The sequence below is a fragment of the Verticillium nonalfalfae genome (assembly GCF_003724135.2).
Source record: "Verticillium nonalfalfae strain VnAa140/NRRL 66861 chromosome Unknown scaffold_17, whole genome shotgun sequence".
Classification (NCBI taxonomy): Eukaryota; Fungi; Ascomycota; class Sordariomycetes; order Glomerellales; family Plectosphaerellaceae; genus Verticillium; species Verticillium nonalfalfae.
This window is the reverse complement of record NW_021167242.1, coordinates 261,434-274,013: the sequence shown is the minus strand read 5'-3', so window position 1 is coordinate 274,013 and position 12,580 is coordinate 261,434. Positions and strand designations below refer to the sequence as shown.

The 12,580-nt window shown below is 53.5% G+C and overlaps 5 protein-coding genes and 1 non-coding gene across 6 annotated transcripts; 3 read left to right on the top strand and 3 right to left on the bottom strand.

Annotated features, from left to right (window-relative positions):
- Nucleotides 1-1,153: 1,153 nt before the first annotated feature.
- Nucleotides 1,154-3,687, bottom strand: ACSF2_2 (Acyl-CoA synthetase member 2 mitochondrial; the record flags this gene model as incomplete). Its single annotated transcript, XM_028636972.1, has 3 exons — nt 1,154-1,398; nt 3,145-3,514; nt 3,610-3,687. The coding sequence occupies 3 exons, from the start codon at nt 3,685-3,687 to the stop codon at nt 1,154-1,156; spliced, it is 693 nt and encodes a 230-aa protein (XP_028497551.1).
- Nucleotides 3,688-4,093: 406 nt separating this feature from the next.
- Nucleotides 4,094-5,198, top strand: D7B24_002771 (uncharacterized protein; the record flags this gene model as incomplete). Its single annotated transcript, XM_028636971.1, has 3 exons — nt 4,094-4,607; nt 4,697-4,881; nt 4,941-5,198. The coding sequence occupies 3 exons, from the start codon at nt 4,094-4,096 to the stop codon at nt 5,196-5,198; spliced, it is 957 nt and encodes a 318-aa protein (XP_028497550.1).
- Nucleotides 5,199-5,588: 390 nt separating this feature from the next.
- D7B24_002770 lies at nt 5,589-5,674 on the top strand. Its single transcript has one exon. It is a non-coding gene; the product is annotated as a tRNA-Asn (tRNA).
- A 337-nt stretch (nt 5,675-6,011) lies between these two features.
- D7B24_002769 (uncharacterized protein) lies at nt 6,012-6,557 on the bottom strand (the record flags this gene model as incomplete). Its single annotated transcript, XM_028636970.1, has 1 exon — nt 6,012-6,557. One exon carries the CDS (start codon nt 6,555-6,557, stop codon nt 6,012-6,014), a length of 546 nt encoding a protein of 181 aa, XP_028497549.1.
- Nucleotides 6,558-7,376: 819 nt separating this feature from the next.
- D7B24_002768 (uncharacterized protein) lies at nt 7,377-9,142 on the top strand (the record flags this gene model as incomplete). Its single annotated transcript, XM_028636969.1, has 4 exons — nt 7,377-7,497; nt 7,587-7,852; nt 7,929-8,804; nt 9,134-9,142. 4 exons carry the CDS (start codon nt 7,377-7,379, stop codon nt 9,140-9,142), a joined length of 1,272 nt encoding a protein of 423 aa, XP_028497548.1.
- Nucleotides 9,143-9,166: 24 nt separating this feature from the next.
- Nucleotides 9,167-12,383, bottom strand: D7B24_002767 (uncharacterized protein; the record flags this gene model as incomplete). Its single annotated transcript, XM_028636968.1, has 2 exons — nt 9,167-12,225; nt 12,335-12,383. 2 exons carry the CDS (start codon nt 12,381-12,383, stop codon nt 9,167-9,169), a joined length of 3,108 nt encoding a protein of 1,035 aa, XP_028497547.1.
- Between the last annotated feature and the right edge of the window lie 197 nt (nt 12,384-12,580).

The window sequence follows — 12,580 nt, the reverse complement described above, 5'->3', positions numbered from 1 at the left end:
CTGTCTTTTCGTTATCAAGCCTCGCCTTTCGAGGCTCAATAAAACCACATAGATGCAGATGTTCTCTCCAACTCTCCGAGAAAGCATACGAAGTGGGGTGCATCGCCCACGAACGACGAGTATGGTACGAGAAGGCATCCCCACAGCAGATTTGACGCCCGCGTCAGTAAAGGATCCAGCACTTCGCCCACCTGCCCCCAAGAGCAGTCCAATCGACTATAGGAGAGTTAATTTACGTACTCGATTCATGCGCTGACTCTTGTGTCTGATGAATAACATCTTCTCACACCGAAATTGTCCCTCGTGATGAGATACGAAAGTCCCAATGCCTCAGATAATGTCTTTGCATATGAAGTAGTCAAAAGAAGCGAGCATGCCGTCTTCGCAAAGTACGCCTCTTCAACAAGCGAGGTTAAACAGACCGACTTGAACGAAATCCTACTAAATTTTCAGTACAAAGCCCTGAGTCGGCGACACGTCCTTGAATCTCAATTGGTTCGCCTAGGTTTAGGTATTAGTCGCTTTTACCGACTCTGTTCTTATACTTGCCGACTAATTGACCCCGTGCGCGCCTAAGCTAGCGTCATCTCAAGACAGTAACCCGGGAAACAGTCAACTTGAGAAATAGCTGCGAAGATTGAGACTGTCTCTGCAAAGAATATGCCATGTCTCATGAACAGGTCACAAAGAGGCCTGATAGCCCTTGTAGATTGTTCATTTACCGCGGGACGGATGCGGTGCTGTCTTGAAGGACAATAAAGACTTCAACACCACATGCATAGGTGATAGCATAACTTGGAGACCTCCGAGAACTTTCAGGCACTTTCTTGATTTAGTGAATACGTGTTCATCAAGCACAACAATAGGATATGACTTCTGGGAGCCTGGAATCTCCTATGCCATCCAGCAGGGTTGACATGTTTGACCGAGTCGAAGCACTTTAGTATATACTGCGGAACTGTTTAAAACCCTATTTACTCTGCTGATGATATTTAATACCGACAGCATCTGCATGAGAACGCAGGATCAAGATTCAACCGAACGCCTCGAGATATGGTGAACTCCGGAAAGTCTGCCCGAGTTATCTGCGAGTGCAGGTTTTAGGCACACTGCCACATGCCACTGCCCTTTCCAGGAGTTCGATACCCCCCATCTAGTAGCAGAAAACGCTGCTCAGCTGGTCGTTGAACTGACCATATCGGTCGTGGATGCTGGGGACGTCGATGTTACACTCGGTGAACATCGGACCGCCTTGGCAGTCGGCGTCTTTGTAGAAGCGGCAGCAGCCACCGCTGATGCGGAAGCTGGTTACGGCGTCGTTGGTGAAACCGCTCCAGTTGCTGCCGCCACGGTTGCTGAAGCAAGAGTTGACCGGCATGGGCCACTTGTTCTGCAGACCTAGGTGTCAGCAGCCATCCGTTTATATCTCAATGTGAAGAGGGTTCCTTACGGCGCAGCCTCCACGGTAGTCCCGATCGTAGCAGAGCGCGAGATCGAGGGCCATGGCGGGCACAAGGAGCACGCTAAGAGCGGTCCCGAGGGCGAGCATGGGGGCTTGGGTGATCGAAGAGAACATGATGGCCTTTTGGAAGCAACAACGCTGGTGAGTGTGTAGAGGAATTTGGGTGAGGAGGAGAGCTGAGAGGATCTGAAGATGGATGCTGATGAAGAAGAAATTGAGTGAAAGGACACGGGCTTTGGCCTAGGTTTTATAGAAGCTCTCAACATGGGGCCCCGACTGAGCTGGAGACGTGGTACGTGAAAAGCTGTATGGCTAAGAAGAATTCGTCCGATAGCCTCGTCAGAGTTTCTGTCAGGACAAGATCCAGCCACGCGTGCGGAAGAACTGTGCAGAGTCCGGGAAAGGGCTATTGAAGTCGCGGCCTCTTGGCACAGCCGGCATGCTCCATGACAGGGACCAAATGGATCGAAGTACTTTAACTCGGGTACTTTTGCATTATACAAGTCGTTAATCGGCGCGACTACAGCTAATGCCATTGGTTGAGTGACCTGCACGGGAGCGGCGCTCTTGAGTACCATCACCGTCCTTCTCAAGTGTGTTCATCCTACACGGCGTGAGTGGAGTCCTGGGTGATTTCAGTACGAACCTTATGTAACATCGCCCTGGCACAGTCGCTTGGGGAAGGTAGTATTTACAAAAGTACCGTGCAGCTGCGTAGTCTGCAATGTCGACCAAACCAGCGCATGAGCCGATTGGACTGAAACTTTGATAATTTACACTCTGCATATGCTCGATAAAGAAGACACAGAGCCAAAACCCCCCAAAATTCAGCGTTGCATTAACATTGAGCTACGTGGTCCAGCGATACTCCATGTTCAACTGCCAAATTTTGATTGGTGTAGACTCTTGCTATGTCTAGAGCGAATTGTTGAGAAATCCATGCTCTTTCGGGAATTCATGATAGCCAGACACCCGAGAAACTGTCTAGTACAGGTATGCTGCCAAGACCGCACATTTCCCTGCATACAATTTTGCCCGTTATTGTTGTTGTCGCTAGCGTGATACATAGTCAAAGTCGGTTGCAGCAGAAAATCAGGGGTCCTAGTGCTTGGCACAAGGGCCATTTACATCCATGCAAGGATTGTTTGCGGGATGTATGAGCCATTGGCTCCGGCCGGAAGTAAGCCATATATTACTAGTCCGACAGCCTGTCGTATACCGATAACAGGAAGCCTGGGTCTTGTGCCAGCCAAGTAATGCCCTTCGGGATTTGAGGCAGCTCTTGCACTTGCTCCTGCAAAACGGCTGACAATGTACATTCCTAGTTGTAAGGCTTATCCGAGTGCTACCTCCTCAGGCCAGCTCCCTTGGCCGCTGAATGTTCTGATTTGGTCAAGTTACTGATGCTGACCCAGCGCACTGTTTAAGTATTGGAGTTGGCTGTATTGGCCAAAGATATTCAACCGTCGGCGCACCAGCCCTTCTTCAAGCTGCTTCCGCCAGTGGAACTAAAGCCATGGTTTCACTTTGATAATACGTTCTTCAACGGATAGGCGTATGATAGCACATTATTAGGGTTCATTCTGTGTTTGAGATGAATGACTCGCTATCAGTTCCCCACGCACACGATTGCAAATCAAGCGTCTCTAGGATATGACCTGAGGTCAGTTCCGTGAACTCACCTTTCTGTCCGACCAGAGCAGTGTTGCCCTCGGGATCAACGACCTTAGTCCGCGTATGTGGCAGAACCCTGCCTATGGCGGTCGACATGGTCTCCTCGCTACCGTCCAACGACATCATGAAGGTAACAGGGCTGATTTCCGTCATACCAAAGCTGATCAGCATACCCATAACACCCCTCTCCCTTTTCATACTCCTCACCAGGGACGGTGGAACGGGAGACCCAGCGGCCAGACCTGTCCGCAGCGTGGTGATACAATACCTCTTCGCTTCGAGTATTCGGAACTCGGCGTTGAACATGGTAGGCACCCCAAGCAGTGCTGCCACCTTTTCTTTGACAACCGCACCCAAAGTCGATGCGGCGCTGAACGCCTGTGAGGAGAAAATTACCGCGCTGGGGTAGCAGAAAGATGCCAGGAAAACCACCGCCAGTCCGAAACAGCAGAAAAGAGGTGGCGACTGCATACGATGTCATTTTCAGTCAGGCGCATAGCCTGGCCAGCGCAGCGCGCGGTGTTGATGAGGTTTACGGCCGATGTCAGCATCCGTGCCTACAAACGAGCGACGAACAACGCTTTTCTCGCCAGGCTGGGTGTCACAAAGAATCGAAACCGCCAAAGTTCTCCGGCAGTATGGCAGGACCAATATTACCAAGATCAACAGATAAATATATTGACAGATCGGTCGTCGACATGCAATTCATTTTCTTGCGTATCCTGCGTCGAAGACACATGGCATCATGGTCTGTGGCAGGATGTGGGCGAGCCCCTCGCACAATGTCCCATGTATGCACAAGCCGTGATTATCCATCTTCGGTGCAATACCGCGCCGAAGCACGGACAGTTTTCCTCCGTCCGCGCCGCCCGAGTAACAGCGGCTTAACTCCGCACCAGCACCCTGCCGGCAGCAACGTCCCGATAGCCAAGACAATGAATGACTTTTGTATAAGTGATGGCCGGGCTCTACTCTCTGGAAGCCATATGTCTGGCTTACGGACGCATCATCACAAAACGATTTATTGCCGCCATGCCCCTCAATGCAGGCCCAGTCCTTCTCCTCGGCGGCACTGGCAAGGTAGCTTGCAGCATCGCCGCGCTCTTGGCCAAATCGGACATCCCCACTATCCAAGCCTCCCGTAGCGGTGCCACCACAGAGCCCGGTGCCACGAACGTCTCGGGCGTCGCGTTTGACTGGCACGATGAGACGACCTACGCCAAGGCTCTCGCCGCGACGCCGCGCGCCGTCTTCCTCGTCGCGCCACCCATTCTCGACAGTTTCTCCCCCATGTCAGCTTTCATCGATATTGCACGAGAAAAGGGAGTCCGGCGATTTGTCCTCCTAAGCTCGAGCGCGCTGGAAGCAGACGAGGGCGGTGTGGCAATGGGCAAGGTGCACGCCTACCTCAAAGCTCTCGGCGACAAGGGCCAAACTGAGTGGGCGGCTCTGCGCCCAACCTGGTTCCAGGGTGAGTCGTGGCAGCACATGCATTCCCTCGGTGGCAAGCTGCGTGAGGCGGGCGAGCGGGCGCTGACATGCTGGCAGAGAATTTGGTAGAACACAGGGCGCACGTCATGTCTATTTGGGGCGAGGGCAAGGTGTACTCGGCCACGGGGGAGGGGCGAATTCCATGGGTCGCTGTCGAGGACATTGCGGCCTCAGCGTATCAGCTCTTGACGCAGGAAGCAGCGCCCAATGCAGAGTTTCTGATTCTGGGGCCGGAGCTGCTTTCCTACGGCGATGTGGGTGATCATACTCGTCGTCTAAATCGCGAGGCTGACTTTTGCTAACACCCACATAGATTGCTGCGATTATTTCCGACGTGCTGGGCCGCAGGGTTGTGCATCACCAGCAGACGCCGCGCGAGCGGAAGGATATGTTCGCCATGGCGGGCATGCCCGTTGGATACGCTGACATGATGGCAGCGTTGGATGTTCAGATTCTCCATGGAAGCGAGGAGAGGACGAACGACGTGGTGCTAAAGCTCACAGGGAGAGAACCAAGAAGGTTTCGGGTCATGGCTGAGCAGCGCAAAGAGGTTTGGCTCAGCGATGCGTGAGGAAGAGGTTAGAAGCGCCATTTGGGTCTCCGGACAGCGCACGATTGGTGGGTGTCGGCGACTCTAACATTTGCCAGGGCCACTTTCGGGTCTTCCAGTGAACGGTACAGATTGAGGGGGCATCCTTGAATGGCATTCATCAGGGTCTAGGTAAGGCCTTAAACTTCAACGGCCATAAGCATGAGCCAAAGCATGTTATACTATAGGATGCATACGGGATTTCGTCACTTTTTGGAATGATGATCCTTGCGAAACAAATATGATCGAGGGGGACAGCGAAAAACTACGCAAAATGGCCCCACCAAAGTGCATCACGAAGGCACGACATCTCCACCAGTGCGGCATTTTGCATACAAGATGCGCATTGTCATTCGGCCGTTCAACAATCAATCCCTGGTGGCCCAGTTGGTTAAGGCGTCCGACTGTTATTCAACAGATAAATCGGGAGATCGACAGTTCGAACCTGTCTCGGGGAGTCATTCCTTTTGTAGATGTCGTCGACGAGAATAATATCTTATGACTTCGCTTTTTGAATGCGAGGCTAATTCGGACCTCATGGAGATAAACAGTATCGAGCAGTGAGGCAACAAAGCCTCACCCAGGCATTCGCTCTCGGTCGGATGGAAGTGAAATGTTTTCTTCGAGGTCGACCATGAGTGATAAGATCACCTCTGTTGCGACAGTCAGCAGCGAAACATAAATTTAGGTAAAATACTGTGGCATCAGTCATGTCACAGGAAGATGAAGGCTTATGGTATAACAGTATGAGAGATTATGGTACGGCGCGAATACAAGTCCAAGTCATACCAGTTCCTACGCTCTACTGTACAGAATTTCGTATGTCAGCATGAGAATACCAGTCTCCTTCTTCTCCACACTTCGCAGGTCGAGCTTCCAAAATTCTTGATTTTCAGTTTCCTGCGATATCATCTTTATGCCTCTACCGATAATGGCTGGCATAACAGCTGTCTCAACAGCGTCCAGTAGCTCAGCTGCGAGAAACTCACTGGCAAGACGGCCGCCGCCCATGAGCCAGATATCTTTACCCTGACCAGACTTGAGGTTTCTGACCACATCTAGGTAGTCATCTCTAATGATTTCAATATCGGGGTGATCTTTTTGCTTCAATGTCTTGCTTATGACGATGACATGGTGGTCGGCAAGAGGGTTGGCACCGGATGTCTCCCCGTGGTGAAGCATTGCTTCGTATGTTTTGCGTCCCATGACGAAAGATGAGAATTCACTGTAAAGGGCGGTGAAATCAATGGATGGGTCGTCAAGAATCCATGTAGTTGAGCCATCGAGCGAGGCGATGAAGCCATCGAGAGTAGTGGCAATGTTGTACCGTACGCGTGGCATCGTGCGACCCAGGTCTCCCGTTGTGGTTTTCAAATGGTATGTCCCTTTCAAAAGGAGAAGAGCACGCACGAACTTCGTGCACGCTCTTCTGCCGCTGCCAGAAACTGTAGCTTGTTGTTCTCGAGGGCCTTGGCTGAAGGTTGCCTTCGGTCAGAGATTCGGTCAGTGATTCAGAGTCGGTCAGTATCGGTCACTGCCGGTAAATCCGGTATACTGACAGGGATGTGCATGCGATGGAAGAGGGGGAATTAGGAGACTAGGGCGGCCCAGGCCAGATCTGATGAATTGAGGGGCACGTGGAACCCCTGAACCCGTTGACCAAAAAATAGGATCAAGGAAACGAACTGTCGGATGTCTGTAGTGCCCTGTCGCTAAACTCGGCGTCGGTATTTGACCCCGACTGTTTGCCCGACCGCCAAACTCCTGCTTCCCGACCCTCCTCCGTTCAAGACTCACTACCCACAGCTACCAGCACGACGCCAACCCGGAACGTACACTAAACGAGCTGCGGCACGGCGCTGTACTGAGCATTTTCCCATCGACCGGATATGCCCTGAAATGCCGCCACCTGCGATGCCGCCTACGCGGCGATCGCGCAACGGTTGCCTCGATTGCCGCCGCGCGAAGGTCAAATGCGACGAGCTCCGGCCGTCTTGCGGGACGTGTGCGCGGAGGCGGCATGTTTGTCAGGGGTATGCGAAGCCAGTGCCGTCAGTAGATGCCTCAGCCGCACCTTCGGCACGGAACGTCAGAAAGCCAACGGGGCCCACGACGGCCACAGTCTCAGGGTCGAACAAGGCGGCCGTAGGCGCACAGCCAATGCGGAACGGAAAGGCGACAATAACATTGCCAGCCCTCGAAAGTTTGGGTTTCCTGTCGCTTATACCCCCTGGGGCTGTTCCGGCTTCCGATGAGATCAACATTGAACTTTACTTCAAGCGTAAGCTACGTCTGTGTTTCTAACGAACTCTTTCATGCGGCATGCGGAGTTGAGAGGCACTCGAATCGAGGCATGGCTAACTTTCGAAGGGCACCCTTCCGAACTTCTCATCGGACAAGAATTCGTCAGCGAGATGAACGCCAACGCATTATTGATACTCCAGCGCGACCCAGTACGGGTGGCAGACACTTTGTCGGCCATTGGTTATGCGTATCAGGTCGGCGACAGGGCGGGATCCTTGCTACCCGTTCTGAATCGAAGAGCAAGGATCCTAGCCAACCTTAGGAGCATGAAGGCGTCGAGCTTTTACTTCGAGGAAGCTCTCTTTCTGCTTCTAGGTCTATGTGCCATGGAGGTAAGCTACCGTAGCATTGCGATTCCCCATTCGCACTCGCCTATCAAATATTGCCATGTACTCACCAGGAGAACAGCTCGTCACGCTCGCACAGCCAGGCCACCACACCACCATACCGACGGTTCTGGGCAACGTCTCCTCCCTCATATCGCACCACACCTCGATAGGCGGCGAAATTTCCTTCGTCAGCCGCTACCTTCTGCGTGCCCTTGCTCGCCAAGACCTAGTCGTTTCCCTCGTCCATCTCCGTCGCCCTCGCGTTCCGACCTGCATCTGGCTCGAGACGAACGACTGCACAAAAGCAGACCGTCTTCTCGGCTACACAGCAACGCTCATGCCTTTGCTTGAGGAGCTTTGCATCCTCGCAGAGGATATGCGCGAACAAATTCTCCAGCCAAGTCATTCATCAGCGACCGATCAAGCGGTGCTTGGATTTTCAGCCGCATCCATGTCCCCATCGTCTCAGGATACCTCATATGCCACAGATAATAGCCCCAGGTCCTCCGTTTTGGTTTGTTCCAAAGTGAAACGACCATCAACCATAACGCCCTCCTTCAATCCCTCCCCCGAGTCCACCTCGATTCAACTTCGGGCTGCATCCCTCTACCATCGCCTGACAGCCTGGTCTCCTCCCATCACAGACAACAACCCCTTCCTGACGACCCGCAAATTTCGTGTCCAAGCCGCATCCTATCGCTCCGCAGCCCTCCTCTACCTCCACCGTCTGCAGCACCCCCCTAGCAGCAGCATCAATAGCGACGATGCATCCCAGCACGCAGTCTCAGAAACTGGAACCGAAGCTGAAGCAGACGCCGCGGCTCTCCACGGCGCGCATGACGTGCTTCTCTACGCATCTGGCGCGCCAGCTGCTGAGACGAAGCTTCTTCTCTGGCCCGTCTTCCTTGCGGCCTGCGAAATGCGCGGAGAAGAAGACAGGCGGGCTGTTAGAGAGGTCTTGGCTTCCATCGCTGCACACAGAAGGACTGTGACTGTCGAAAGGACGAGGAGGTTTGTGGAAGAGCGAGTGTGGAGGGCGAGAGACGCGGGAGAGGATTGGAACTGGATGGTGCTGGCACAGAAGTGGCCTGGGGAGTGTCTTCCTATCTGAGCTTTGAGGTAGTAGGAACGGCGTTTGATGGTATTCGTTCCGGCGGTGGCTGGCGTTCGGTATTATTTACTCATGCTCACTAGTCTTTCATATTTGATTGTACGGCTCGCAAAGCAGCTTTGTTGATTGAAATCTAAGGCTAGTGCCAATTGACGGACTGACCATATCCAAAGCATTTCTAAATATTTGCAGATGCGACGCCGACCTCACTTGTGTCGAAATTCGTCGATGACGCTCGCTGGCTTTGCGTACTCCAAATCTGAAGTGTACTCATACGGCAGGTTGAATGCCTTTGGTCCCGCCACCTCGAGTCCCCTCTTCGATGCCCAGATAGGGTGTGGTGCCATGAGCATGACCACGACCTTAACCCCGTACCTATACTCTTGTACCCCAATCGCTTCACCAGTTGAGACATCAAGCACCATGATCAGATCGGGCACTGTGGCTAGCATCGTCTCCGCACCATCGGTTCCCTTGGCTAATACAGCCAGGTTCTCGTTCATGAATGGCACCCGCACCTCCTTCCATCCCTCGCCTTCCCGAGCCCGTTCAGCCTCACTCTCGACTTCGTCCTCGCCGAGACTTTCGATCACGACTTCACCAAGCGAGTGGCCGGTCTCTGTAATTCTCGTCTCGACGCCACGGATTTTACCCGTAAACACGCGCCTCGCGGACCGCGCGCCGCCAGCCTCCGCAACAAGCGCGTCTGTGATAGTGCCCATCCGGGATTCGACCTGCGCGCGTCGTACGACCCTTCCAAGGCGCCACGCAAGGGAGAAAGTATTCGGTATGCCGTCGCGGCGCATTCTGGCCCCAGACAGTGGCGTGCCCGCGGCCCCGGCAGCGAAACCAAAGTTAGCGCATACCTTGCGGATCTCTTTACCCGCGGCCGTCTCATCTGCTTGCCCGGCCGGCACAATTGCGTCTTGGCCGTCGCCGCTGCAAATTGCCACAGGTAGCAGCTCATTGACAGACTCCGAATTAACGTATTGGGAGACCATCTCAAAGTTAGGATTTGCGCGACCTACGCCATCGTCGTCAATACAGTGCATTCTGTGTAGGAGAGGGGCCTTACCCATGAGATCTCCATCAACAATCGGCACGCCGCAGTACCTCTTTGAGCCCCATAGTAAGGTGCCCAGGCCATTCATACCTCCAATCTCAGTAGCTAGCAGATGCGTAAATTCGACGTTACCTTGCTCCTTGCTCAATCTCTGGAGAGCATGGAAGACGGCGTCAGACGCGATGCGCTCCTGGCCCACAGCTGGAGTACCAATAGCCGCCACTGGAGGCAAAACAGCATCATCCGGCAAATCTTCAATACGAGTGATGATAATGCGTTCGCCCTCACGGAGCAGTTCCATAAGATGTAAATATGATGCATACGGGGATCCGCCGCCGCCACAGCCAAGAATATAGCAGCCAATTTCGATGAACTTGAGATCTATAGGCGACACAATCCACTCGCCTTGGGGAGTGATCTTCGGTCGATACGTGGCCAAGTCTAGACCTTCATAGGTGTCGTCGGTGGTGGACGCCTTTTTGCCCTTGGGCGAGGGTCCGTCGTCCATAGAATCGAGAGGAACGTCATCCTTGATAGGTGACTGCACCATTTCAGCATAGACTCGGGCGTGATCTGCCGAACAGGCAACTTCGATCCGCACGAGCTTCTTGTTGTCGACGTACGGCACCCATTCCATCTCTTCATTGAGGACAGTGACCTCGCGAGAGACACCACCCTTGGCTGTAGCATTAGCGACTGCCGTATCCATTACACGGGCGATGCCTGCGGTGAGGTCATCAGCATCTACCATGGCCTCTGCAGTCCCATAAATCTTAGCCAAGGCGGCACCTATGGCGTTGGCGACCCCAGCATGCTCGGAACGTATGATGTGGTTAACTCCCTTGAGGGTTGGAGGGCACAAAATGGCTCCACCCCCAACTAGGACAACTGTACAGTCTTCAGGTGAGAGCTTGATCCGGTCTGTGAGGGCTTCAAGGATATTCTTGATGCGATCGGCAGCGCATGCAACGACAGTGGAGTCGAGTTTGACGAGGGCTGGATCACCTATAAGCAGCTCATTTGGCGATGAAGCGATGGCAATATCAGTAGCTGTTGGGATCGAGCCTCCGAAACACATAGCTTCTGACGTGAGGGCGTGACCAACGCTGTCGGGACCAACGGTGACTGTTACCGATGAAGTCGCGGTTCGAACCTCTCGAATGATAGAACCACCACCTAGGCCGATGCTCTCGACTGAGGGCATATCAAGGTTGATCTTGACGCCGGCTAGTTCGGTATACGTTTTGCTCAGTCGCGGGTACCCGTTGGGCAACAGTGCACCTACATCGGTGGTGGTCCCCCCAACATCAACAACAACGCAGCCCTTGTCGCCTGATATGGTAGCAAGCTCTTCCCGTGCGAGAAATGCCGCTCCCCGCATGGAGTTGGTAGCGCCGGAGGAGAAAATGCGAATGGGAAAGCTGACGGCTTCGCTGAATGGCAGCAGGTGACCAGCATTCGATGTTAGGTAAAGCGGACACTGCAGTCCCACCTTTCTCATGGCACGCATGAAAGAGTACACCGTACGGCGCGCAAACGTCAGAATCGCCGCGTTCAGAACAGAGGCGTTCTCGCGAGCCAACAGCCCCGAACCGGCGACACTATGGGAGAGGACAATATTTGTGGACTTTGCATAGTCCGTATCCAACTTCTCGAGTTCTGACATGATAATAGTGCCGGCTTCAGACTCTTGATGGTAGGTTGTATCCATTGGGGACCCCATACCGACAACAACAACATTCTGCAACTTGAGCTCATGGATTTTGCGAGCTTCGAGGCGAAGATCCTTCTCGTTGAGAGGAGCAATGAGCCTTCCATCGATGTTCACGCCGCCTGGAACGATGGCAGAGTAGCCCTCAATAATGCCTCGAAGAGATCTGGGCCAGTCGGCAAAGGGCAGGGCACCCTTGACGAAACCGTGGGAACCGAGGCGAATGACAGCGACCTTGGAGAGGAGAGAAGCGTCGCGCTGGATAATGGCGTTCAGGAAGTGCGTGGTACCAATTGCCAGAGCGGAAATCGAGGCCGGGTCAGGGGGCGATCCAGCGTCTTCCCCGGAGGCGATGGACTTGGAGAGTAGCGTCGTGAGTGTAGCTTCGACACCCTCCGTAACGTCCGTCGTCGTGGGAGACTTGTGAGATGAAAGGACAGCAGAGGTGCCTGCTCTGGAAAGATCGAGCAGGACCGAGTCGGTATTAGTGCCTGGCCGTGTTAGTGATGTGGCAACCAGCAGGCACTCGACTACGTAGTCAGGGGAAGCGATCCCTTGGAACTCGATGACTTGCAACAAGACATTGGGCTTTGTACGTACCGCCTACATCAACACCAACTACCAGGGGTCCTTCGGATTTGAAAGCCATGATGCAATGGCGAAAAGGATGAGCGTGATCTTGTGAGAATAAGTATGGCGTGCGCAGTGATGGTCATTGAACACGCGACAACCACCTCATGTCCAAGCGCGAATAATGCACGAGCCGGCGAGTGAAGAGTGAGCCAGCTGAAAGGGTGGCCAAAGAGCAAAGAAATGGCTGATGGGATGCACACTGATGCTGATATC